The 27,998-nt window shown below is 44.6% G+C and overlaps 1 protein-coding gene and 1 long non-coding RNA gene across 9 annotated transcripts in view; one reads left to right on the forward strand and one right to left on the reverse strand.

The window, feature by feature from the left end:
* PALM2AKAP2 (PALM2 and AKAP2 fusion) overlaps positions 1 to 27,998 on the forward strand; it is a 522,805-nt gene that overhangs the window by 108,527 nt on the left and 386,280 nt on the right. For 2 of the 7 annotated variants that reach the window (XM_086315906.1, XM_086315913.1), the window contains exon 1: positions 12,330 to 12,981. The exons of 2 other annotated variants lie outside the window; for them this stretch is intronic. Coding sequence is in view for 2 of the 5 variants with exons in the window: in XM_086315904.1 (XP_086172030.1) it covers positions 27,460 to 27,470 (11 nt within the window). In the remaining 3 variants the exon portion in view is untranslated. Of the gene's footprint in view, positions 1 to 8,405; positions 8,672 to 12,329; positions 12,982 to 27,444; positions 27,471 to 27,998 lie in introns of those variants that run through there. 3 more of the 7 variants (XM_086315904.1, XM_086315911.1, XM_086315907.1) reach the window with 2 other exon arrangements.
* Positions 18,395 to 27,856, reverse strand: LOC147367778 (uncharacterized). 2 transcript variants are annotated; one of them, XR_015132110.1, is made up of 3 exons: positions 27,562 to 27,717; positions 25,617 to 26,444; positions 18,395 to 24,805 (listed from the first exon to the last, which is right to left on the reverse strand). It is a non-coding gene; the product is annotated as an uncharacterized LOC147367778 (long non-coding RNA). The 2 variants fall into 2 exon arrangements; XR_015132109.1 differs by having other exon boundaries at positions 18,395 to 26,444; positions 27,562 to 27,856.

Below are 27,998 nucleotides of genomic sequence, written 5' to 3' on the forward strand. Positions count from 1 at the left end.
GCTCTATTTTTCAGGTACCTAAAATGGTCAAATTCACCGGCCTCATTTCTTTACCCTTGACCTACAAGTGCTTGATGTCAAGCTACTACACTGATTTTCAGCTTAAAAAAATCTCTGGTATTTTTTTAATTAACAATGCCTTCCTGTCATTAACAGTGCCTTCCTACATAGATGCTTTACTCCAGAAATGGTATTCAAATTCTACTTGATTCCATTTCTGAGCAATCTCTTATAAATATGCCTGGGTAACAGTGTTTTGAGTTTAAGCAGACTTTGATATAAAACCATCCACAGTCATGCAAAATCATAAGAAGAGCTGAAGAATGAAGCAGTTTTTTACTTGCCAGTCACAGAGAAACATTTCTAAGTAAAAGACAAAATCATATGTGATGTCCCTAAATATTGCCCCTTGGGGAAGGGCCAGTAAATATCGAGTCAGGAAGTAAGATTCCTCCTATTTCTAAAAGACTATAACAATGTAATTTTAAAGACCACAAAAAGGCTCCACCAAAGGTATTATTTTGACCAGTTTTATCAAAATATTTACCAGGTAGATGTGGGGGAAGAGGGGCCATGAGCCCGGGCGGACACGCCCAGCCCCTGTGCAGTTTTCCTTTGCGCTTGGTGAGTTGAGCTGCTCTTCTGCACTGGCGACATGTAGACTGCCCAGGTCCTGGTTCCCAATAGGGCACTAGAGTCTGTAAGCAATCAGGTGCTACAAGAGGAACAAGAAAAAGGGGCCAGGGGCGGGGGAGGTCTGCAAGATGGCAGTCCCTTTGGCAAACCTTTGCTTTTTTTCTGTGTTGATAAAAGACTCTGTTCTTTGTACCAATATCTTGTGGCTCAGCTGGTAAAGAACCCGCCTGCAATGCAGGAGACCTGGGTTTGATCCCTGAGTTGGGAAAATCCCCTGGAGAAGGGAAAGGCTACCCACTGCAGTATTCTGGCCTGGAGAATTCCATGCACTGTATAGTCCATGAGGTTGCAAAGAGTCTGACACGACTGAGAGACTTAAAAAAAAAAAATTAGAAACAGAGTCCTGATGTTTCATAGGTTAACTGGCTGACTCCATGTGTTGTCCTGCGGTGTGTCTTATTATGACCGGCAGTGACAGGTTTATGCTCTGGGTTGGGGAACTGCGGTTTGATGTTGGGATGGCATGTGTTTCCTCTGAGGGTCCCTAGGACAGTGGGGCCACCTGCTTTAAGAGTGAGGCCATAGCACAGCTTTCGTATTGCCATCTCTATGGCAACCCCCGGGGCTGCCCATTAGCCTTTGCAGGAGTTGGCCTAACAGGTCAGGGTGACCTTCAGAAGAACCCAGGCCTTTCACAATATGTACTGGGCCATCTCCACATTTCTTCAGCAGACTATTTAAATTGGTCACATACCCTGCCTTCTTAGAACCACTTTCTTGGGCTTGTGCAAAGCCCTAGGGCTGGGAAACAATCCTTGGAATTAAGAGATTGTTCTTGTCCAGATTGCCACTGGTCTGCTCTTGGGCAAGTCTTTTCCTTACCTGGAGCTGATTTCCTTATCTAGGATATCACGAACTTTATGATTTCTAAGACCAGCTATATGTGAATTGCTCTGGAAAGTGCAAATATGCTTTCATAGTTGGGGAAAAAATTATTTCCTAGGAATCTAGTGCTTAAGAAATTGCAGTTTTACAGCATATTTTCATGATAAAAGTTAAAGTATTAGGTGATCTTATAGAATGATTCAGGACCATTTTGCTGTTGTCTAGAATTAAACCTGTGATCTCCAGCTTGTAAATCTGACACATATTTTCTGAGCACTAATCCTATACAAGGTGCCAAGGGTTGAGCACTGCAATTAGGATGCAGTCATTCAGAGGCAAATAAGTCTTGGTCTTCTGTTCCTAAGAACCATAATCAACCTGTTTCTGTCTCTGTGTATTCAGACACCTTGGCTAATGTCAAAGGTTCCTATGTTGGAGCGCATGGCTTTAATTCCTGGCTGCCCTTTGGCATTTGGAGCCAAACAGCTCCAGGCTGGTAGACATCACTGACACAGCTTTATTGCTCCCATGAGAGAAGATTGCTCCTTCAATCTGCCTGAGTGCAGAGCAGTGATTTGTGGGGCCAATATTGCCAGATCTCCTGAGTTACCAAGAAAAACCCCGAAGTCTAGATTGTAAATAAACCCCTACATGGTTATATTTAAGCACAGAAAGACAAGAAACCAAAGGAACCACATGAAATAAGAGAATGCCACAGAAAAGTCTATTACTTCCCTTACCTTTTAGATAAAGATGACTTACAAAGATGCCCCTGACATTAGCATATTGGTTCCTGGTTAAGAAAGGAAAGTAAAGAAAAAATATATAAAAATTTAACATTCATATAGTTATGCAGAAGTAGTATAATATAGGGGCTTCCCTGGTGGCTCAGGTGGAAAAGAATCTGCATGCAATGTGGGAGACCCAGGTTTGATTCCTGGATTGGGAAGATCCTCTGGAGAAGGCACTGGCAATCCAGTCCAGTATTCTTGCCTGGAGAATTCCATGGCAGACCATGGGGTCACAAAGAGTTGGACATGACTAAGCAGCTAGATGACATGACATGATATAATGTTAAGAAAATAGTGAAAAAGAGAAAGAAACAGAGAAAATAAAATGTTCTGTGTCATATGAAAAAAATCATGTAGTCCCAAGTAATCAAGAAAAGTACCTAAATTAGAATGCCCAAAGGTGGCCAACCAGTAGAGATAAATCTCATTTCCCTCTCATCCTGAGGGCTGTATGTGTACACGTGTGTGTGTGTGTGTATAGGTGTGTGTGTATACCAGGCAGCTAGCCTGCATGTGTGAACTTGGGCTAGAGAAAGGGAATGATTGGCTTGGGACAAACTGGATTGTGTGTCTTTTCTAAAGGTCTTTAGCAGATGGATTCTACTTGACTCCAGCCAATTGTTGCCATGCAGAAATTTGTAAAATGTTGGCAACCAATTTAAGACATTGTTTTTAAAGACATAATCTGGCCCCAACAAAGCAAGTCTTGGTCACTAATTTGCAACCTCTTTTCTAGAGCATCTTTCAGAACTTTTTATATTCAGTTCATGATGGGAAGGAGTAAGTGCCAAGTTAAGACAGATTTCTTTCCCGATGAAGAAACTCCAGCCAGAAACTAGAGCAGGCAGACTCTTACACCTCTGCCCCGCAGCCACCCCACTTCAGGTTTCCCGTACAAAGTGTACAATCTACATAGTGTGCTATGTCCACGTGACTCTTTCAAAATATACCTTCATCCAGCCAGGCAATCCTAGATTTGTCCAGGCACCTCTATTTAGTTCCCCTCTCAATATTCCACTCAGAAACTGTCTAAACTGGTGGGAACTCCAGTTGAGTTGGGCATATGGAAGGATATCTTCAAAGCTAAATCTGCCCTAAATAACCATGATAAGAAAAAAAAAAGTTTAATAATAAATTATTCAAATGGACATTCATTCTTGAAACATTTTAAGGATGTTTACATTGAAACCAGATGCCTCCTCCACAGACAGCCCCCCATTTCTGTTGATTTAACAGCTCTCCTGCTCACTTCAGTTTTCTCAGTGGGATCTTTGTTTCACTCACAAGTAGGAAGAATGTTTCTTTTGTTTGCTTTCCTTCCCCATCAGTGCCGCCAGCCTTTGGAGGGAACTCCGGCCGTGCTGTGACTTGGCCAGCAACCCTTTCATTTCACTCCTGAAAGTCACGTGCACGTGTAAATCCTTTCTGATGTGCCACGTGCTTGGGCTTTTCCTAGGGCCCTTTCCCCCTGTGTGGTTGGAATTTTACAGCAGTTTGAGCAACCATTAGCCAATGCTCCTGAATAAAGTTGAGTCAACTCAGGAAACCCATCTCCTAGCAAGGTGAAGCTAGGATTTCTAGGGAATTTTTGGCCCTTCGAAAATGTCGTCTGAACCCAAAGCTTTTATTTCTAATCTGAGCTAAATCCATAGCCAAGCAATGAGCTGGAAGACTTATTTGTTCAAACGCCTGCAGCTATTGGCCTGGGGGAGTAAAGGGAGAGGAGCTATTCTCAAGGGTTCCCTGTTCTTTCTTGGTTGGTTGGCAGCTTCTCCTGAATGAAGAAGAATCTAAGAAAAAGTAAATGGCAGAAAGATCACTCAGCAGACTTTTCCACTCCCACTTTTATTTGGCCTGGTTCATCCATTTGCCTATTCAAAAAGATATTTATTTAGCATCTATTACATATTACCAGGCTTTATGCTAGGTACTGTGAGCAGTGACTACCTCCTGGTGGGGGTGAGAGAAGAGGCCAGAAAATTAAAATGTGGCAAATGACATAGAGAGAAACATGTAGGATAATGGTCAACCAGGAAAGGCATTCAGTATAGATTAGGGAAGAAGGAAGGTAGAGTAAGAGAAGACTTCTGGAAGGAGGTCAAGCCTGGAGTGACCATGAGTAGGAACCGGAAGGATCAGGGCTTCATACACACTCCTGTGCATAGGAATCACCTGGGGGTTTTGTTATCCTGAGGATTCTGATTCCAGAGGTCTGGAGGGGAGCCTCAGAGTCTGGATTTCTAATATATCTGGATGATTGCCTCTCATCAGCCTATGAAGAGCTTTCTCATTCTGACAGTGGGGTAGTGTTTTCTGGGATAATGTATAAAAACTCATTTAACCCAAGGAGGGGCATGCATTTACTATTACAGACGAAACTGCAGTGAATAACATGGTACAGATCATTTTGCACATGGATAAGCTGTAGGATAAGATTCGTGGAAGAGGAATTGCTGAATCAAAATCATAGTGATTTGTAATGTTAATAGACATCCCCCGAATGCTTCTGCATAAAGGTTGTCCCAGGAGTAGCTGATTTTTCCTAAACTCTCTATTGAGGGTGTTTCCTGTACTGTGTTAACAAACTTAGTAAACTTTTTTTTTACCTGCCCAGTGAGTACAAAATAGTGCAGCTTTAATCTGCCTTTCTCTTAGCCTGAGTGAGTTTAAGCATCTTTTCATATGTTTCAAGGCTATTTGTTCTTTATCTTCGATGAACTGTCTATTCATTTACTTTGCCCATTTTTTTTTTTTCTGGGACTGTTGATCATGTCTTACCAATTCATAGGGGTGCATGTTAAGAGAAGTAACCATTTGACTAATTACACTGAGGTTGAACATCTTTTTATATGATTAAGAGCCACTGTATTTTCTCTCCTGAACTGCCTATTTACATAGTTTCCTTCACCCTCCCACCTTTTTCTTTTGGATTATTGATCTTTTTCTTGTTGATTTACAGAGTCACTTGTGAGTCACAGAATCTAAGTTTTCAGACCCCTTTCCAACCTCTTACCACTAGGACATGTTGTCTCCTCTAGTGACCTTCTGCTTTTCCTCATTTCATTGAATGGAAGAACATTTATAAGTGGACATGTAAAAACAATTTCCTATGGACCGCAAACTCAGGAAACATTGCCTCAAAACTGTGATGGTTTTTTAAGGGGCAAGATAATGCGAATCATTTAATCTCTGGTAAATGCATTACAATGTGCAAACTTTTAGAATAGAAGAATAATCAAAGTTACAGTAAAATTTATAAGCAATTTATAAACAGAGACTGGAGTCTAAGATATTGATCGTAGTTGGTAGAGAAGAAAAAACAAAAACCTCAGTGATTAATTGCACTCCTCAGACCAGTTTAAATGCAATCTCTTCCATGATATATGTCTTGGTGTCCTGGATGGATGTTCCTCTGGCCTCTGAATTCCCGGAGAACTTGTTTAGGAGGAGTATCAATGTCTGTCTTTATTATAGTCAGTTTCTTAGAAGAGTATTCCCAGGAGCATTGCTCATTTCCTGTACTGATCATAGATTTTTTTCTTAAAGGAAATCTTGATGGTCCCAAGCCACAGTCTTCTTTTACTCTGAAGTCAGGTTTATTGAGATATAAATTCCACACAGTAAAAGTCACCCTTTTCAAGTATACAGTTCAGTGAATGATGACAAATACATACAGGTGTGTTGCTGCTGCTGCTGCTGCTAAGTTGCTTCAGTCATGTCCGACCCTGTGCGACCCCATAGACGGCAGCCCACCTGAGAAATCAAGATACAAAACATTTCTATTCTCACAAATTGTTTGTTCCCTTGACCCCGTTGTCATCAATTCCCTATCTCCATTCTTCTCAGCTTCTATCAATCACTGATCTGATTTTTGACCCTATAGTTTTGCCTTATCCAGAATGTCACATAACAGGAATCATTCATTCTGTAACTTTTTGTGTGTGGCTATTTTCACTCTCAGCCACAGTACTTTGCAATTAAACACAGAGAAAACAATTTCTTCATACCAAAATTCACCAAAATCATACCAGTGGCTAGGCAATGGCCATAAGGCAGAGTGAAAAGGAAAGAGGGAGAGACAGAAACTCAAGGAAGTTTAATGTTTCTTGTAATATTCTTTACTACTTTGAACATGTTACTTTGCAAGGAGCACTTCCAGTGTGGCCATTGTTTTGTGTAATCTGCATGACAATCTCATATCTTGTTATCAGTCCCATTCTGCAGATGAGGACACTGAGGTTCAGATTCTGGAAGCAGAACCCTACCTAGTAAGTGGAGTACCGACAATGAAGTGAGCTCTGATTTGAAAGACTTTGTTTTGTGGCTTTCTCCAGGCTCCTTTCCCCACAGAGTCTAGTGGGGGAGGAGTTGACAGGAAGACCCATCCACTCCCCAGGGAAGAGTTTCTCTCTGCATTCACATAGAAACTCATTCACTAGAAACCCAAAAGCTAGCCCTGAGACCACCATATAGCATGTGCTCATTAAACATTGTTAAATGAACCAATAAAAGAGGAAGCTATCTTTCTGATCTGCCCAATGCAAATGCACTGAGTATTCCCCCCCACTAGCTCACTGGGAGTTTTCCAATGGTTACATTTTTATTTTAAGGTATCCTTTTTTTACTCAAAGGAAAATGCAAATTATCTCTCAATCCTATGATTTGGTGTCATCCTAGCACACGGATTGAGTGAGTGTAAGCGAGTTCCAACTATTCTCTTTTGGATTGTCCGTCACTTGAGTGAAGGTTTGGGTTCATTAAAGACCACTCCAGAAGCATGAGTCAATTAATCATTGCTTACTATGTTCTATAGCTAGATCATGAGGAGTAAAAATCACCCTTAAGTAAAATGGACTTAATATGAATACCTAGAAACGATTTTAGTAAATATTTAGTGTCTTAGATATATTTGAATACAAAATAGGCTATATGTAAAATAGTATTGAAATGAAAGGAAAATCTAATCTTAGAGTATCTTAAGCTGCTGGCAAACCCATTGGGTACATGGCAAATTTCTTCCCAAGTAAGATGACTGCTTTTCTAAAAACAATCTGAATGTTTGAAAACAGATGAAAATGTCAGGAATGTTGAAAATTCCACTTGGTAAAATGTTGTGAAATGATGTCTGAGAACAAAGATAAACAATGTAAAACATTGTATTATATCGTATAAACCTGTGTGCTTCCTGAAGGGAGTTTTACAGTATTTCAGGGAACTCTGGGAAGTTTTTGAGCCTTTGAATTTCTCATTATTCTTTTACATAATTACGTCTCTGAAATGGTTCCATTTTTGGCAATGAACTTGGTTCAGTGGAAGTGTGGTGGCACCTGGGTTGTAGGTCTGTGTCCATTTTTTTAATTTAAAATATTTATCTTTTTAATATCCTGGACCTTCCAATGAAATTTCATCTCAGAGTATTTAATAAAAGTCCATTTTAATACTAGATGTGTGGAATCATGCTAATATCCACCTTTAAATGAATTGATCAGTTATGCTGACTGGCACATTTGCCATCACAGACCCACAGAGGAAATTGCAGGAGCTGGTTATTTCTTGAAATAGCAATGTGTGCTGTGCTCAGTCACTTCAGTCATGTCCGACTCTTTGTGACCCCATCAACTATAGCCTGCCAGACTCCTCTGTCCATGGGATTCTCCGGGTAAGGATACTGGAATGTGTTGCCATGCCCTTCTCTAGGGGGTTTTCCTTACAGGGATCAAACCTGTGTCTCTTGTGTTTCCTGCACTGCAGGCGGATTCTTTACTGCTGAACCACTGGAGATGCCCCTGAAATATCGATGTATACCTCTATATGGCAATACCACAGTAGATTCTGTGCTTTATTGTTGTAGCCCAGACTCATATAACACTCACTGCGGGCCAGGAAAAAACCTAAGTTATTATAAAGGAGCAAAAAGTATTTTTGCATGCTTTTTTTTTTTTTTTTTTTGGTCACAGCATTGAGCTGAGAGAATGGGAAATGTTTTAAAGGGAAAGAGGAAGTAAATAGCACTGAGGAAGCTGTTACCTTTTCCCTTGGAAGACATGGGCCTCCCAGCCCTTGATCTGGATGCCTTGCCTCCTTGTTTTACAGGGAGATCGAGATGGTGGGAGGAGAGAGGCAGGGACGCTGAGAGCAGAGACCAGAATAAACATGAGAACCTGGGATCAGAAGACGTTTCCGTGCTGGGAGAGAGCTGAAAGATGTAAGAAAAGCCAGAGCTGACACGGAGGAGAGTGGGCAGTGAGGCCACTTTCCAGGGAATAAACAAGAAGAGAACCGTTTTGAGGACGTATCTGGGGAGAGCCAAGGAGGACTTCTTGAGAAGCGAGAGCAAAGAGCAGGGCGAGAGTTGGCAGGTGAGGACATCTTGGGGGGCGGTGTGGCAGGGAAAACAGAGGCTGATGGAAACTAGAGGATGGGGGTGCCACAACACCTGAAATCTGGGAGGCTTGATTCCTCCTGCCTGCCCTTCAGATGCCCAGTGAATTGCCAGGTCCCAGTCATTCTTCCCACCTCCTCAAGTCTTCTCCTTCCTCTCCTCTGCCTGACATGAGACCAGGGAGCTGAAAGCACAGGCTCTGCTCCCAGACGGCCTGCGTGAGAAAACTGCTCAGCCACCTACTGGTTTATAACCCTGAGCAAAGGACCAAGCCTCCCTCTGCCTCAGTGTTTTCATCTGATAGATGGGAATGCTGCTACTGGTACTTACTTTAGGGAATGTTGGGGTGCTACATGAACCAGCAACCTCTGCAGCACTCACCAGGTGCCTGGCATAGAGTCGGTAGTAGATTTTAGTCTCTGTGTTAGTTTTCTAGGGCAAATGTAACATTACCACAGACAGAGGGAGGAGTGGGCTTAAAACGACAGAAGTGTATTCTCTCAGAGTTCTGAAGTCTGAAGTCAAGGAGTCAACAGGCTTGATTCCTTCCGGAAGTTCTGAGGGAGAATTTGTCCCATGACCCTCTCCTAGGTTCTGGTGACTATCACCAGAATCCTTGACGACCCTTGGCCGGTTGGCTGCCTGACTCCAGTCTCTGGCTCTGTCTTCATTCGGCCTTCCCCTCTGGGTCTGTGTGTCTCAAATCTCCTTCTCCTTTCTCTTATAAAGACACTAGTCTTTGGGGTTAGGATCCACTCTCAACACAGGATGCCCTCATAGCAAGATCCTTAACTACATCTGCAAAGTCTTCGTTTCCCGATAAGGTCATGTTAACAAGTACTGAGGACTAGAGCTTGGACGTATCTTTCAGGGATTATTCAGTCCAATACAGTTGTCATAGCTATTATTTTCAATTCAGGAACTTCTCGTTTCTTTTCTAGACTCTGAAAATAGTCTCCCTGCCTCTAAGCTTTACCCAAACATCTGTTCTTAATAAGTAGCCCCAGTGACCTTTCCAAAGTGACTCCCCTGTTTACCCGCTTTGGTGGCTCCCCATCACCCGCAGAGGACATGTGATGTGCCGAGCGGGGCTGTGACCTGGTCCTGCCTCATCTCAGCAGTGCCATCTCCCACCTTCTTCCATCTTACACATCCCTTTTCAAAACAGGATGGCTTCTAGCGTCCCAAACACATGGCCGTCTCTCACGCTTCCTGGCCCTTGCACAGCCTGACCCCTCCCTACGGACCATCCTCCTTCCTACTGGGGGCCTACGCATCCTTTGATATTCTGTTCTCAAATTTTCCCCACTCTGGGAAACCATCCTGGACCCTCCCCTGGCAGCATCCCCAGCTACGAGGAATTGGCTTCCTCCTCTTTACCCCTAGTGCCTCTTGAACTTATCCCTGTCATCAAACTTCATTCATTGTTTTGTAAAGGTATGTTTAATGTTTCCATTGCTCCTTGAGGATTGTGCCTTACTCAATTCTATACCTCAATGCCAGGCAGTAAAGTGTTGAATACTGGTTGGTTGGTTGCATGGAAGGATGGATGGGCAGGTAGATATATAAATAGATGGATGAATGGGTAAATGGTTGGATGTCTACGTAGATGAATGAATGGATGGATGGATAGGTGGATGACATTGAGGGGATGGATGGATAGATGTGGATGGATGGGTGAATGGATGGGTGAATGAATAACAACTGGGTAAAGGAAAACTCTTGAGTCAGGGATCATGCGGAACCACAGGGTGAAACCTGGGTTAAATCTGGGACTATTTGTGGTTAAAAGATCTGACCAGTTTTTAGAGGACTGACTGTGACTACTTAAGGCTCATATCTGAGTAGTATAAACTACCAACAGGTATGTATTAAAACATTCCAGTACATAATATCCAAAGTAACTACTGAGAAAATTCATCACGGCTCCCTGGAGTATTCTGATTCTCCTCAATTTCCAAAGTCCTAAATTAAAGAAGCCCCTTAGGGAGTAGATAAATCGTGGTTCTCATATATTACACTCTAGTATGAAAAAGATTCAGCTGTTGCATAAGTTTAGACTGTGGTTCCCTAGGTTTCACCCCCAGAGATTCTGATCAAGTCAGTCTGTGACAGGCTCAATGATTTGTGGAAAAGTTAAAAGCACAGATTTCACTCTGCCTCATCCACCTCTGTAACCTTAGATGGTTTCTTAATTCTTCATCTCTGAAGTGGAGAAAATAATAGTACCTCATTGTAGGACTGGGATGAGTTAATATAGTGATAACAAGAGTTTGACATGTTTAAGTTCTTGATAAGGTTACCTGCAATCTTTGCTGTCATCATCATTATCAGTGAAATTCTAGATCAATGGCTCTTAATCCAAGCTGCATAATAAAATTTGAAAATAGATGCTACTATAGAAGGCAATGGCACCCCACTCCAGTACTCTTGCCTGGAAAATCCCATGGACGGAGGAGCCTGGTAGGCTGCAGTCCATGAGGTCGCAAAGAGTCAGACACGATTGCGCGACTTCACTTTCACTTTTCACTTTCATGCATTGGAGAAGGAAATGGCAACCCACTCCAGTGTTCTTTCCTGGAGAATCCTAGGGACGGGGGAGCCTGGTGGGCTGCCGTCTGTAGGGTCGCACAGAGTCGGACACGACTGAAGTGACTTAGCAGCAGCAGCAGCATAGTTGGTCTGGAGTGGGGCCCCAGGGATGGGTGTTACTTTAAAGCAGCCCAGGTCTACTATGCTGTCACAGTTAAGACCCGGTCAGCCCTAGATGGTTCTTGTTCAGTAGCTAAGTCTTGTCTGATTCTGCGACCCCATGAAATGCAGCACGCCAGGCTTCCCTGTCCTTCACCATCTCCCGGAGTTTGCTCAAACTCATGTCCATTGAGTCGGTGATGCCATCCAAGCATCTCATCCTCTGTCGCTCCCTTCTCCTGCCCTCAATCTTTCCTAGCATCCAGGTCTTTTCTGATGAGTCAGCTCTTCACCGCAGGTGGCCAAGGTATTGAAACTTCAGTTTCAGCACCTGTTGCTGCTGCTGCTGCTAAGTCGCTTCAGTCGTGTCTGACTCTGTGCGACCCCATAGACGGCAGCCCACCAGGCACTAGTCCTTCCAATAAATATTCAGGGTTGATTTCCTTTAGGATTGACTGGTTTGATCTCCTTGCTGTCCAGGGAACTCTCAAGACTTTTCTCCCACACCACAGTTCAAAAGCATCAATTCTTCAGCATTCAGCCTTCTTTATGGTCCAGCTCTCACATCTGTGAGACATAACTACTGGAAAAACCATAGCTTTGACTATATGGACCTTTGTGTTGGCGCTAGATTGGAGCTTCTCAAATTTGAATCTGCCCAAAGATCACCAGGGAATCTTATAAACATGCAGATTTTGATTCAGTACGTTTCAGGCCAGTGAGAAGCTGCATGTCAACACTGACATGGTTGTTGCTGTCCACAGACCACACAAGGAGTAGTGAGACTTTGGAGTAAACCCCTGAGCCCACGCAGATGAGACCTGCAGCTTGGTTGGGGGTTTGATGTCAACACCAGGACTGATTGTGACAGAGGCCATGTGGTCGCTGGTTACACCCAGGTCCATCACATCCCACTGCCCGGAAGCTCCCGCATCCCTCACAAACTCAGCCAGACCCTGGGAGGAGAGGCAGGCAGGCTTTCTCTGACTTCCTTGGTAAGATATGTCAAATGAACATTCATTACAGTCCCAGGAGTTCTTTCAGAGGCATTTAAGGGAATACTGCACATTTAGCACTTAGCTCTTCAGATTTCAGAGTTCTGGGTCATCATCTTGCCCACGAAAGGGCCATTTGTTTGTGTCTCAACTGCTGAGTCAATTACACTGCCGAGCGGGGATCATCGTTCTGTTGCCTCTGTTTTTGGCACAAACGACTTGAGGGTTTTCCAGCCATCGGTAAGTGCCGAAGTCCCTGGCTCTTGATACAGCCCAGGTGTAGTGGCTTGGAGACCTACAGTCAGACCAGGCTGGGGAGGGGGTGGGAGTTTAAAGTCTGAGCCGGCTAACAGGTGTAGGAGTTAGTTCTTAACTCTCCAAGATGGCGTCTGCATCTTTTTGAAAGCTCACCGAGATTTTCTCCAAGTACCCACTGCAAGGTTTCAGTTGTAAGCAGAGCCTCCCGCTGCCTGGGTGAACGAGGCGGCTTCACAGCACCGTGACGCCACACGGATGAAGGCAGAGCTGAGAACATCTTCACTCACCGTGCATGTAGTTCCTGTTACATTGTCCTTAAGCTTCGTGTTGATGAGGCAAAATTGTGAGTCACTGAAATATCTGTTGTGTAGTTGTTCAGTCCGACTCTTTGTGACCCCATGGACTGTAACCCACCAGGCTCTTCTGTCCATGGGATTTCCCAGGCAAGAATACTGCAGTGGGTTGCTATTTCCTTCTCCAGGGGATCTTCCCAACCCGGGAATCAAACCCACATCTACTGCAATGGCAGGCAGATGCTTTACCTCTGAGCCACCCAGGGATCCCAAATATCCTTTAACAAAGACTTATTTTTTACATGACAAACCTATCCTTTAGATTTTCATTTCATATTTTATGATTCTGAAGAAGTGGAATCAACATTAATTACAATTTTAGAAGGCATGCATTATTTATCATCTTCATCACCAGAGTAATAAAAGCCAACACAGGCCTCCCCATGCACCCTGTAAGGTACATAATATTAACCTGAGTTTACCCAGGATGAAATTGAGGAAACGTAAGTACCTCTCCCAGGGTCCTCTGTTTAGTAAATATAGAGCTGATTTTGAACCCAAAACATCCTGGCACCAGTACTCTTAACAGGAATGCTGCCACTCGGTGCTGATGAGAGCACTTAGTACCTGCCAGGCTCAGGGCTTGACAGATTGTGTCCTTTGTCCTCAGAACACCCTTACAGGTTAGTCACTATTAATTTCCTTTCCTGGTCAAAGGAGCCTGATCTTAGAGAAATTGTGCAGTTTCCCCCAGTTTGTACTCTATTTTGTAAACTGGGGGTTGAATCCACGGGGTCTGTTGACCTCTCCTGTGCTGACATTGGATCCCTGTGCTCTGCCACCCCTCTCCTCCAGCCCTGGAGTGAAGGCTTCCTGGATCTGTCTAGGCACTAGTTCCATCACTGCCCACCTATGTTCGCTCCACCAAAGCCCCCTTTTCCATGTAAGGTAACAGTCACAGGCTGCAGGGACCAAGGCATGGACATCTTTGAGGTTATTATTCTGTCTACCACTATCCCGCCATTCCATTGTTTTGTCGCAGGAATCCTGCATTGTCCTCCATCCGATCTCCTACTCACATCTTCTCTCCCTTGTCACTGGCAGTCAGAGTGATTTTTTAAAGGTGTAAATACATCCCTTCACAGCTTGTCTAAACCCTCCCAAGGCCATGACCTGGTTGGATCACTCTCTGGCCTCCTCTGTCACACCTCAACTCCTCGCCCTCCTGCCCCCGTCACACTGGTCCCCTCCGTGGTCCTCCCGTGGATCTGAGCACACTCATGGAACAGAGCCTTCCCGTGTGCTGTTCCCTCAGCTCTGAATGCTCTTCCCTCAGTATTCGAGGGGCTCTGTCACTCACTCCATTCAGGTCTCTGATGGAGTGTCACTCCTTCATCTGCATACCACTCTCTCCCCTCAGTGCTTCTCTTTGGAATATTTCTGAAGTTCAGTTCAGTCGCTCAGTTGTGTCTGACTCTTTGCGACCCCATGAACCGCAGCACACCAGGCCTCCCTGTCCATCACCAATTCCTGGAGTTTACCCAAACTCATGTCCATTGAGTCGGTGATGCCATCCAACCATCTTATCCTCTGTTGTCCCCTTCTTCTCCTGCCCTCAATCTTTCCCAGCATCAGGGGCTTTTCAAATGAGTCAGCTCTTCACATGAGGTGGCCAAAGAATTGGAGCTTCAGCTTCAACATCAGTCCCTCCAATGAACACCCAGGACTGGTCTCCCTTAGAATGGACTTAGATTGTAGATTTTTCTACTTTTAATGTCTCTCTCCCTTCCCTGGAATGGAAATACAGAAAGGCAGCTTCTTTGTCCCATTCTCTGCTGAACCCTAGCACTCGGGATGATGCTTGGGTATACAGTACGTGCCCAATACGTGTGCCCTTCTATAAAGAAAGGAAGGAGAAAGATAGAAGAAGTTGACTTAGCACTCTCCCCCTTTTGTGGTTGTTATCTGAGGTCTTAACCCTCAGAGAAGATAATATTCTAAGTACCTCAAAAGGAATCATTTCACCTCTTTTAAATGCATGTTATTCATGCAGATAAATTCTCCCAACATTTAAATAGTCCCACACAGATACACTCTTCCAGCAGCATGAGCTGATTACCTGATATTATTACATCTGCTACTTGGAGCGGTGTGACCAGAAGCTCTCTGTGTCTCAGTGTGCGCGTCTGAAAGATGGGTGTAATAGAAGTGCTGCCTTCAGAGGGCTGTGGTGAGGACTGTGTGTTTGGTTGCTCAGTCGTATCTGACTCTTTGCGACCCCATGGACTGTAGCTCACCAGGATCTTCTAGTGGATAGCCATTTCCTTTTCCAGGGGATCTTCCCAACCCAGGAATTGAACCCATATCTCTTGGGTCTCCTGCATTGGCAGGCGGAACCTTTACTGTTTGAGTCATTGTGAGGATTACACTTGTTAATGTTTCCAAAGCACTTACTAATAGAAGGGATTCAGGGACAAAGTATCACATCAGTGTTTATTAAAGATAAAAAAGACAAAAAGAAACAAACAAAAAAAAACCCCAAAACCTTTTACATTCAAATTCAAACTGTTCTCTCCAATACTCCTTAGACCTTCATTTAATTTAGAAATGAACTTGGAAACTTTCAGCTTTTTGCTTAACTCAGTTTGTTCCTGCTTTATTATAACTTGGGAAAATACTAGTTTGTACCTCTTAATAGGGTAATGGTAAAACAGCAAAAGAGTATCTTTGCCCATTTTTTTTCCATCAGTGGTCATATTCTTACCACATAAATGTTTCCTCTATGGACAAGGGCTGTTACAATGTTTTTTAAATAATAGGATTATCGAATTTAGGGCTTCACTTGCTCAGAGGGCAAGTGTGAAATCTCCAGGCTGCCTCCAAGCCTGTTGAAGTTCCTCCTGAAAGAAAATATCATTTGCCTGGCTTTCCAAGGGGCTGGGGTTTGAAACCTGACACCCATTTGTCTCTTGCCTCATTAGGTCACCACCCTGGAAAGGCTGCTTCCCCCTCATTAAGGAAAAGCTGGCTCCATTTATTTTGGCTCCAACCGACCTAACAGTGTCTTTAATTCAGCAATGGTCTGTTTTCCTTGGAGGCTGGAGAGGTTTTGGACCAAGCTTGAATTCTTGTGGGAAGTTCCAAAATGGAAGTCAGATGACTTCAGCCAGCAGTGGTGGAAGCAGGAAAGTGGGGCAGGCCTTTGGAAAATGGATTTTGAATACTGGAGGTTATTCATAAGATGCCCGACAAGATATAGCCTAACCCTTTGGAGGTGATGTGGACAAACCATTTTATTAGTCTGTTCAAACTGATACCTGTTTTCTTTTTTTAATTGTTTCCACCTAGACTAGAAAGCAGTTTCAACATGATTGTCGGAGGCAAGAAGGGATTGATAAGATGCTTACCGTACACAGATGCAAGACAAGCCCCTTCCGGGGGAAACCTGTGAAGGTCACTCTTGCTGTTCAGTTGCTCAGTCGTGTCAGACTCTTTGCGACCCCATGGACTGCAGCACGCCAGGCCTCCCTGTCCTTCACCATCTCCCTGAGTTTGTTCAAACTCATGTCCATTGAGTTGATGATGCCATCCAACCATCTCATCCTCTGTCGCCCTCTTCTCCTACCTTCAATCTTTCCCAACATCAGGGTCTTTTCCAATGAGTTGGCTCTTCACATCATGTGACCACCCTAGAAGGACTAAGGGCTGGATACATATTGGTCAGAGGAAGCCTTGGGGTGGGAGAAACATTGTGGAGGTAGCTTGTGCCCAGGTGGGGCCTCATTGGTGCCTGTGCCTTTTCTCTGCACAAACTGTGGAAGGGAATTAAAACAGGCCAATGGCACCCCACTCCAGTACTTTTGCCTGGAAAATCCCATGGACGGAGGAGCCTCGTAGGCTGCAGTCCATGGGGTTGCTAAGAGTCAGACACGACTGAGCGACTTCACTTTCACTTTTCACTTTCATGCATTGGAGAAGGAAATGGCAACCCACTCCAGTGTTCTTGCCTGGAGAATCCCAGGGACGGTGGAGCCTGATGGGCTGCCATCTATGGGGCACAGAGTCGAACGCGACTGAAGCAACTTAGCAGCAGCAGCAGCAGCTCTCAGTGTGGAGAATGGGCAGTTGCACAGCCATTGGTGAGGGGAGGGGAGGGGAGAGGTGGTGGTGACAGGGCTGAGCAGGAGGGACCCAGACTTCCAGTCTCTTGCATTAATAACCAGGTTGAACTTCCTGCCTCATAAAGCCACTCTCTCTCATCTCTTTCTTGCCTCCTTCCAATATTCTAGGTTCCAGAGACTCTTTTTTGGTTTTGTTTTTTAACCCGAGGTCCATGGATCTTCTAAGAGGGTCCATGGAAGAATACAAGGGGTTCCTGAAAGCTCAGAGATTATATACAAAATGTTGTAGGTGTGTTCATTGCCTTTAACCATAGTTCTTACCAGATCCTCAAAAGGACTCTGACCTGCCCTCCTGAGAAGCTTAGACTCACTGCTCTAACGGCAGCATGACCACCCCCAGGACACACTGCACCTTTGTCTCCTTCAGTCCCTCGCGATAGGTGCAGAACTTGGCAAAGCCAGAACGTTCCAAAAAGCTTTGGACAGCATCAGAAGGCCTTGGAGAGCCAACTCTAGAGGCAAGAAGCATGAGTCCGGAGCTTTCATGAGTCAGTGCTGGTCTAGTCTGAGGGCCGAATCGGCCATACCTGGGGTCTTAGCTTCAGCTGCTGTGAAAAATTATACAGATTTGTGGCTTAAACAACAAATGTTATTTCTTCCAGTTCTGGAGGCTGAAAAGTCCAAGATCAGGGTACTGAGATATTGGGTTCCTAGTGAGGGCCCTCTTGATGGCCATCTGCTTGCTGTGTCCTCATATGGTGGGACAAGAGAGAAAAGCAAGCTCTCTACTGTCTCTTCTTTAATCCCATCATGAGGGCTACATTCTCATGAACTAATTATCTCCCAAAGGCTGCATCTCCATCACATTGGAGACTTGGGTTTCAACATTTGAATTTGGGAGCTAGGGCATGAACATAGCACCTGGTGATGGGCTGAACAAGTGACTCGGAATCCTTGCTTGGATACAAGCATATCTAGGTAAAAACACATCCAGAGTGACACAGATGGATGAATAAATAAGATTAGGTTCACGATTTTGAAACAGTATTCATGACCACCTTCAATATGTCAGGAGGTACATTACATGATGAATACATAACATCACATGGGCTTTCCAGGTGGCTCAGCTGTAAGATATCCACTTTCAATGCAGGAGCTGCAGGAGCTGCAGTTTCGATCCCTGGGTCAGGAAGATCCCCAGGAGGAGGGCATGGCTACCCACTCCAGTATTCTTGCCTGGAGAATCACATAGACAGAGGAGCCTGGCGGGCTACAGTCCACGGGGTTGCAAAGGGTCAGACACGACTGAAGCAACTTAGCACACATGCACATGGCATCACTGGAGTATAATCACCTGATTTTATGATAATCTTGTAAGATGGATACTAATATCTTTCCCATTTTACAGACAGAGTAAGAGTAACTTAAGCTCAGAGAAGTCAAGTACATTTCTCAAGGTCATTAAGTGGTAGAATTGAGATGTAAGGTCCAGTTGGTCCAATCCATGCTTCCTGCCAACCTAGTAGCTTTGTTACATGCAAACAATCATTGTAGTAGCTTGTAGGATGCTGATGAATCTGAGATCTCCTTCAGGACTCTGACTTCATCATTTTTAGAGTTAACCGAGAGAGGGACAAGTCAAGTAAATAATTTGTTAGTCACACACTATGTTAGGAATTGGGAGGGATAACCACTTTTCCTTCCCAAAGGGACCACCATGCATACCCTGAGGGGGTGGGATTTCTGGACCGCTGTGGAGTCAACAAGAGGGGACTTGGGAAGTTAGAAAAGGGAGGGGGAGTCTGCATTCCAGGCATAGCTCATGGTATGAGAAAGCACCAAATTTGGAATGGGACAAACAGATGAAGAAGGTGTCAAGTTCTCTGGGGAGGAGTAGGGTAAAGCTCTGACAAAGATGTACAGTGACTTCTGAGACTGAAACAAAGGAGAACCGTCCCGAACCCTAGGAGCGTCCCCTCCCCCATCCCAGCAAAGAGGAGTTCCATGCCAAAAGGGCACCGAGCTCTGGAAACAGACTGCCTGTCTACAGAGGGAGATCTTCCATTCTAGCAGAGAGCTCTCCAGCCACGGGAAACGCCATCTCAATCTCCATGGCTTGTCCACTGGCAACAGATGGCGTCACTAGGGCTTGACTTAGGGAAGAGTGAAAGTGAGGAGCTAGAGGAGGAAAGAGAGGAACTGAGTGGAAATCATAAAGGACCGACAGGAGACATCTGGGTCCTAGCACAGGCACCAACAGTCTGACACCCAAATGCGGGTGCACAGCACGGAATCCAGCTCAGATCCTAGAAGGCAGCAATCTCTCCGTCCTCCACGCCCAGCCCAAGAAGGCTGTCCCTGGAGACCAAACGATGGGAGTGACATCAGCAGAGAAGGCAGGCTCAGCTGTGCCTTCGATGTGGCTCTGCCAACTGCTTTTCCCCAGGGGACAGACACCGCTCTCACTGGGGAGAAGCCTGGAAAGTGGCTGAGTGTCCATTTCCCAAAGGACTGAGCCAGATCTAAAGGTTCAGGGCAGCTCAGGGAACTGCTTTCTCTAACGCAGGATCTGCAGTCTTGTTCATGCTCACTCCCTCCTCAGCAGAACATAACACACGTTCCTTTGTCAAGTCAGCACAGGCTCCATCCTCGGAGCCTCCCTGAGGGGCTCTCCCCACCCCCAGAGCTCCTGGCTCCCAGTCAAGCAGACGCCTCTGCGTCAACTCTTTTTCCACCCCCACCTCCCCAAGTATGCCATTCCCTCTCATGGGATAAATTTAGCTCTGAATGAATGAGAGAGGAGGGCACAGTCATGTAAACATGGACCAGGTAGCTTTCCAATCTAAGTTTGACATACAGATGGCAGAAAAGATTCAAGTATTTATGGTTCCTTCTTTCTGCTGCTTCCACCACATGCTCAGACCCTGCGTCGTATTCTCTGCATTCCACAAAGCTAATTAAATATGTAGATCAGGATGTGAACTATTTGACTGGATAAAGCAGAAATCACTTGAGTGATTGAGGAACATTAAAGGAGTCAAAGAGAGCCTTGGGTTGCATCGGACATTTTCATTTACTGATCTGATGGTCGTAGAAACTCATCAGACACCTGGAAGCTTCCTTTGTCTTATCTATTAGCCGAGTCTCCTCTCCTGGTGGGCCGAGCCGGTGGCTGCTAGAGAATGTTGCAGTCTTAAAGACATCACCTAACCCCCCCAACCCCTGCCGCCACCCCACTGACCAGTCCTTACCTCTCTGAGTTCCTGACTTCCAAGGCATCTCTTTGACTGTTGCCCTTGCCCCTCTGAGAGCATTTCTAGTTCTTAAAGCATGTTGTCATTCATGAGTTCCTTTCATCCCTATAAGAACCTTGTGTGGTAGTTAGCTATCTCTTCCCCAGTGTACAAATAGAAAACTTCAGCTCAGAGCAGTTAAGTGACTTTTCTGAGGTCACACAGAAAGTGGCGGAGTTAGGATTAGGACCTAGTGTTGAGATTTTGCCTGGTGCTCTTCCCATTCTACCTTGAGCTGTTTTGAGGAAAGGCTGTCTGTCCACGATGCCCCAGCTGGAAGGGTTACATTGGGTAAGGAGCAATTTTTTGTTGTTGTTGAAGTATAGTTGATTTATAATGCTGTGTTAATTTCTGGAGTGATTCAGTAATATGTATGCATGTGTATATGCATGTATATAAATATAATTTTTCAGATTATTTTACATTATAGGTTATTGAGTGATATTGAATATCTTATAGTTTCCTGTATAAGGTCCTATACAGTAGGACCTTGTTGTTAATCTACTTTATATATAGTAATTCGTATCTGCTAATCCCAAACTCCTAGTGTATCCCCCTCTTTTCCCCTTTGGTAATTATAAATTTTTTCTATGTGAGTCTGTTTCTGTTTTATAAACATGTTCATTTCTATCATTTTTTTGATATTAGTGATATCATATGATATTTGATATTTTTCTTCCTCTGTCTGACTTACTTCACTTAGTATGATAATCTCTAGATCCAACTATGTTGCTACAAATGACATTATTTCATTCTTTTTTATGGCTAAGTTATAGTCTATTGTGGGCTTCCTAGGTAGCTCAGGGGTAAAGAATCTGCCTTCCAATGCAGGAGATGTGGGTTCAATCTCTGGACTGGGAAGATCCCCTGGAGAAGGAAATGGCAACCCACTCCAGTAATCTTGCCTGGGAAATCCCATGGACAGAGGAACCTGGCAGGCTACAGTCCATGGGGTCGCAAGAGAGTCAGACATGACTTAGCAACTAAACAACAGCAATATTCTGCTGTGTGTATCCGTGTATCTGTGTAGCTGTGTGTGTGTCTGTGTGTGTGTATATATATATGTGCCACATCTTTATCCATTCATCTGGCAATGTATATTTTAGGTTGTTTCCATATCTTGGCTATTGTGAATAATGCTGCTATGAACATCGAGGAAGGTGTGTATCTTTTCAAATTAGAGTTTTCTCCAGATATATGCCCAGGAGTGGGATTGATCTGGATCTGCCTGGATCATATAGTAACTCTAATTTTAGTTTTTTTTTAAGGAACCTCCATACTGTTTTCCATAGTGGCTACGCAAATTGACATTCCCACTTACAGTGTAGGAGGGTTCCCTCTTCTCCATGACCTCAGGAAGGAGCAATTTTTGAGACTTTCTGGCTATTACCTCTCGGTGAGAACAGCTCTAAGGGGGCCAAACCCAAGTTGGACCCATGTTGCCAGTGTATGGAGGGTGGGCAATGGCAGCGGGGGGCAGCGTGCAGAATTGAATCGCTGGACTTCCAAAGGGCATCAGAGGGGCTCAGCATACATAAGTGGTAGGAGCTGAAGCTCGGTTTTCCCAATTTCATTATTCATTCCCCAAACAGGAGGGCACACAGGATTTACCTGATAGGTCGCTGTTCCTGCACAGACAACCCCCTAGAAAATCTCTGTCTTGTCAGCAGTGCTGACTTGCAGAATGAGTACGATGTGATCACATCACGGTTAACAATGAAAGCGTCGATGGCCACACTGCAAAACAGGATTCGAAGCTGACGGGGCACTTCATGGTCATTGTTCTAAGGCAAACTAGACTGGCCCCTAAGCTCTCTGAGAAGCCCGTGACCTGATTGTGTCCACTGGCATCAGACAGCCAGATGGGACTTCCCAAAGAGTTTTCCACTTTGTAGCTAATTCACTCCCAAACCTTGAGTCATTTACACCAAGGAGCACCTTTCATATGTGGGCATGTAGCTTTCTTCCTAAACACTCCACTTCCCAAACACTTAAGCTTTTCTTTCCATCTTTTCCTTGGACTTAATTTGTGTCCTCTTAAGTATTCCCTTGTCATTCCTTCTTATTTATAAGTATTAAATTGACTCACTCCAAAACATAAGGCTGTAGGTGTCTATGAATCATTAAAGGGAGAGCCTGGTAATGAAATTTCTAGGTAATAAATGACACGGAGCAGAATCCTTCCTCTTGAAAGATGAAAGAGAAGTACCTATTCATGTGGGGGACTTAAAGACTATTGATAGTTCACCCCTTTTCTTAAAAGAAAAGCCTACATCATAAAAACAAAAACAAACCAAGCTAACATAAATACAGTCAAGTCACTTACTTGATTTGGCCTGTGACGGTGTTAACGAAGTGGCAGTTGGAATAATTAGGACCTGCCATCACTGGAGCACCAACTGCGGTCAGTCTCGTGAATTTTCAATCTATCTTGATTCCCTGCAATATCCCTATGAGGTTAGAGTTGTTTTCCTCCATTACAGATGAGGATATTGAGCTAAGGGAATTCAATTTGTGCCACTGGTCAGTCCCAGTACCGGGATTCTAACTTGTCTTTACAGCTCATGCCTTTTCTCTGTGTCATACCTACCTCCTAATCCCACTTTTCAAAATGTTTATCAACATCCGAATGTCCCAGCAAGGTGAAGGTGGGATGACCCCTAACCATCCAGATCTTGTTCCTCTATTCTCTCCTTATTGCCCTTGGTTTCTTCTAGAAATTCACAGTGTTGATCAGCTGACATTGCCAAGGCTCGTGCTGCTGTTCATGGGGTCGAAAAGAGCTGGACATGACTTAGTGACTGAACAATAACAAGTCCCAAGGCTAGCCCAGAGAAAAGGAAGCCATCAAATGGAAGTTCTACTGTTCATTTCTAGATGGTTTTCCAGTTTCTCATTGTGATTCTTCTATGTAGAGAGCTTCGACAGTCTATGCTTTAAGGGACATCCCGCCTAGTTTATTTCCCACACTGGAGCTCTGTTTTCTAACTTCTTTATCTTTCTTGCACCATGGGGACTCTCTCTACGGACCTGTCATTTGAATCCCATTGAGAAAAACATCACATACGTGAAATCCCATCAACTTCCCCAAATTGTTCACAACCACAGGAGCCAAAAGGGCTCTCAGCACCATTCCCGTCCTTTTGATTCTGTGCAGCCATATGTTTTGAATGACCATGGATTCTCACAGATCTTAGGCAAAAGAGAGCTGATACAAATACAAGCATTTTGGACCACCTGGCATTCCTTTGAAAATTACTTTTGTCAAAGGAAAGCTTCAGGTTACTCCGAAATTTCACACTCTTAGCTTCTGTTCAGCAAAACTTTAACTCACTCAGTGGGTCTTGGCGAGTCATTTCCCTCTCAGTTTTCAGAACTCCTGTTTTCCCCACAGAGAATAGGTTTGATCATCTGTGGTTCCCAAAGGACTCATGCCCTAAAATAGATTCTGCAATTTTTATTACCAAAGCATCTATTTTGCAAATCGAGCATTCTGTATTCTCTCCATACAATGCTTTGCAATACAGCATCTATCAGAAAAACCATCAAACAATACGGGTAGTGCTTATGCAATGTGGTTTAATGTCCCAGCAAGAACTAGTGATTTGTTACACACATTATGCACCCATTGTAATAGATCTTTTGAGATTTCAAATGTGTGGAGGGCAAAAAGTCATCCATATTAGCACTAGACTAGGAATTCTTTGTAATACCAAGCCATTGCCTCATGTCTAGTATAGAATAACTACACAATAAAAGTTTATGAAAGAAGTGGTGCAATGTCTGTGTTTGTAATGGTTTTGATGATTTTAAAATGCTAAAATTCAGAGATTTGAGGGGAGAAGTGCTGGAAGAGGAGAAAATGTTTTCCCTCTACTCTTCACATGTCTTCCTGTTTCACTTAGGGTTCTTAGTCACAAGCAACAGAAACTGATTTGAGTTGCTAGGAGCAGAGAAGGCATAAATTGAAAGTGCATTTTTTTTTTTTTTGAAAGTGCATTTATCACGTAGTTTGAAGAATAGCTGGGAAGATGAGAAGAGGCTTGAGCAATGGGCAGGACCAAAGATGAGCAGAAGCCTGAGAGAATTCTCTAATGCTGTGTCTTCAAGGCCCTTGGCCAGTGCACATACCTCACAACCTCGATTGCGTGCCATGTCATAACTTCCAGGGACCTGGGAAGCAAGAGCCTGGCATTTCCCAGCTTCTGTGTTGGGAACTGTCTCTGACTCTCTCTATGGCTTGTGGTATGGGAATTCCCCTAAAGATGGAAAGGGCTTCACAAATTGGGCAGCCAAAAAATATGGAAGAGTCTGCTCCATTTCCACCTGGACATGTCCCCAGGGTCGAGCATTCTGAATTTCTTCTCCCCTTTGACCTTTTGCCATAGCTGCTTTGACAGTCCTCAACACTTGGTGAACATGACCACTGCATATCTTTGGTCCCAGGCAGTTGAAAGCCACTGAGGAAGTAAGCACAACTGGTCAAAGAGTTTTCTATCTATTCCTAGTAAACCCAATTAGTTCAATGGTTCATCCCTAACCCCTACCTCACCCCATAGATATTTAATTCTATACATGTATCCAGAGAAATGTGACCCAGGAGACTCTAATGCATATTTCTGATTAAGAATCATGTCTTAATATTCCCCATATCCCACAGTTTCTTTACCAACCATTTCTATTTCTTTGAAGTCCCACCTATCTCAACCAAAGACACTTCCATCAGCTGAGAAAACTAGGCTTCTGATATATGCTCACTCAACTTCTCTCTCCTTCAACTAAAATGTCTTCACCCTTACTCATTCCATCTTTTGTCCTCTTTCATTTTCCCTTCTTTCCAAGGCTAACCTGGCCACCAGAGCGTGTTTGGATGCCCTCTGATCTAATCTGAGACCTAACTCTTATCTTCCCTTTTGACTATGTCTTTGGTCTCACTTCCCTGATACCTAATTCCCTTTGATTCTGAAACATTCAAGTCTCACCTCATATAACAACCCTCTAACTTGCCTTTGCTTCCCATAGACTGCTTCCAGGTCTCCCCAACGCCCTTATCTTCCATATCCAAAGACCTTAAAAGAGTGTTTTGTACTCCAGGATGCTCCTTTCCCACCTCTCATTCATTCTTAACTCTCTGTCACTGCTTATAAGCTCGCCCTGTACACACACACAGCTCTTCCCATGCCACCCATGGTTTCCTGGCTGCCCAAGGCTCTTCTTGGTCTGCAGCATTTTTTTTAAACCTCCCCAAACCATCTGACCCCGTTGAAAAACCTTTTTTTCCCATTGTGATTTTTCGTAGAAATATCCATCTTGATTTTTCCTTTTCATCCTCAGATGACATTTCCTCAGCCTCCTTTGCTGGACTTTCTCTTCTTGTTGTTTGTTCTGTTTTCTCACTCTGGCCATTCACATTTCTTGAGCTAGAACCGCAATGTAGATGACAGCCAGATGCATGTTCCCTGATTCTTCTATCTTGAGATGCAAAGCTTTCAAACTGGTCACTTCCCAAAGGTGTCTAAGCCCTTTGGGGGCTTGGCATCTCACCTTCCATCATGCCTTTTAAAAATTTATCATAGTAAAATATACGTAACATAAAACTGATCATTTAAGAGTATGGTTCAGTGACATTAGGTCCATTCACGTCATTGTGTTCTTCTAATTCCTTTTTAATATCTGTATCACTGGAGGGGAAAGGACCACTTATTCACCACTGAGGCTTGCCTCCTCTTCATATGACTGGCTGAGCCTGGTGCCTGGTGGTTATGAATGTGGGCTCTGGAGGTCTGAGCTGAGCTGAAATCCCAGCTCTGTGACTTTGACTGAGTCCTTCAACCTCTCTGGTCTCACTTTGCTCATCTTGTTATTCTCTGCTCTAGCTGGGTACACTGTCACTCTGCTGAAGTACTGACAGCTTTGTTTATCTGTGAGCAAACACCCTCAAAAGACTTGTCCTCTGGAGATGGCGCTGGATGTAAAGAGAAAATGCAGTGTTTGAAGAAAGTGATGGGTCTTAGCCAGAAAGAAGTTCTGGATATACTGGAGAGGGATGTCAAATCTGGTGTTGGCTTGGATTTATGACCCAAACAGCTCCACCGATGCCTGTTATAAAAAGAAAGGGAAAACAATCAATCAGTTAAACTGCTTCAGTCTTTGGGAAGAGTAGTAATTGCTCTTCAAGTGACAGGTGAAACCTCCCTGAACGTTGAAAAGGTGATTTAGTAGAAACTGTAAGAATTTTCCCAGGAAAGAGGTAATTTAAAGAAATTTGATGTGCATACCTTTAAAAATGCCTTAAGTCTTACATTTATCAGATCAAGCACTTGAATAGGTCACACTGGTTTCTCCCCCACCCTACCTCCTTATGTTTATTTCATTTTATGAAGGAAAGTTTGCTTATGAATGTTGGAAATTCTAGCAGCCTCCTCCTGGATGGTAGGAGGTATTTTGTTTGTTTTTGCCTTTTATTTCCTTTTAGACTGGATCTTCTCCATCTCTTATATCCAGCCCAGGGCGTGGCATAAAGGATGCACTTTAGTACTGTCTCCTGTTTTAGTAAACTGAAAATGAAAGTTGCTCAGCTATGTCCGACTCTTTGGGACCCGGTGGACTATACTGTCCATGGAATTCTCCAGGCCAGAATACTGGAGTGGGTAGCCATTCCCTTCTCCAGGGGATCTTCCCAATCCAGGGGTCGAACCCAGGTCTCCCGTTTTAGTAAAGAAGAGGTAAAATATTTTAATGACCAGATCCTACTTTTCCTTTAAGAGACTGAGTATATAAGTAACAATTCTCAGTGTTTCAGCCCAGAACATTGCAGGATAATGTTAAGAACAGATTGCCCTTTACAAAGGACCTTTATATACTTTATCTCATTCAGCACTTCCCTTTTCAGATGAGGAAACTGAGGTTCAGAGTGGTTAAATGACTTGCCCAAGGCTTTACAGCTATTAAGTGGTCAAACCTGGCCAAAGAAGCACCTATAACTACAAAATCTGCACCTACAAACTCGTGGTTGTCTTTCTAACCCACATTTGACCCCACAGAGGGATGGCCTATGTTCAGCTGTACGCTGTCCTTGGCCAACTTGACCGCCGAGGATCCTGCCATCTGAGGCATGTGGGCAAGGTAGCCCTTCCCAGTGGGAAATGTCCCCATGTCGAGTTCAGGCTTTTGACACGAGCCAGAAGGCAGGACGTGCTGGGGCCGGGCTTTCTACCTGAGGCCCTTGGGCTGAGGTCTGCAGGTCCCCAGTGAGCACGTGTCCACCTGGGCGCACCAACCCAGCGTCCTAGCGGTTCCCGTGCGCCCCGGGTGCCCACCCGCACGCGCGGTGCCTGGCCGCTCCTGGGGGAGCCCCCACTCCCTGCGGCTTCAGCCCGGGTGGCTCCCGCCCGCCTAGAGCCGCCCGGGGGCCGTGGCCGCGGGTCCCCCACACCCCAGGGGCGGAGCGAGGCGCGGAGACGTCAGGGCGGAGAACGAGCGCGGGGCGAGCGCGCCCTCCCGGCGGCTGCCCGCGGCCCACGTCCCCGACTGGCGCGGCCGGCGGCCGGGAGATGCAGGGAGCGGCAGCGCTGGGGCGCAGCCAGGCGGCGGGCCGGGCGGGGGCCAGACGCTGAGACGGGCGAGCCAGCCGCGCGCACAGCTCTGCCCGCC

Source organism: Bos grunniens, chromosome 8 (genome assembly GCF_055505025.1).
Source record: "Bos grunniens cultivar Pamir isolate PY7600 chromosome 8, Bosgru_T2T1.0, whole genome shotgun sequence".
NCBI lineage: Eukaryota > Metazoa > Chordata > Mammalia > Artiodactyla > Bovidae > Bos > Bos grunniens.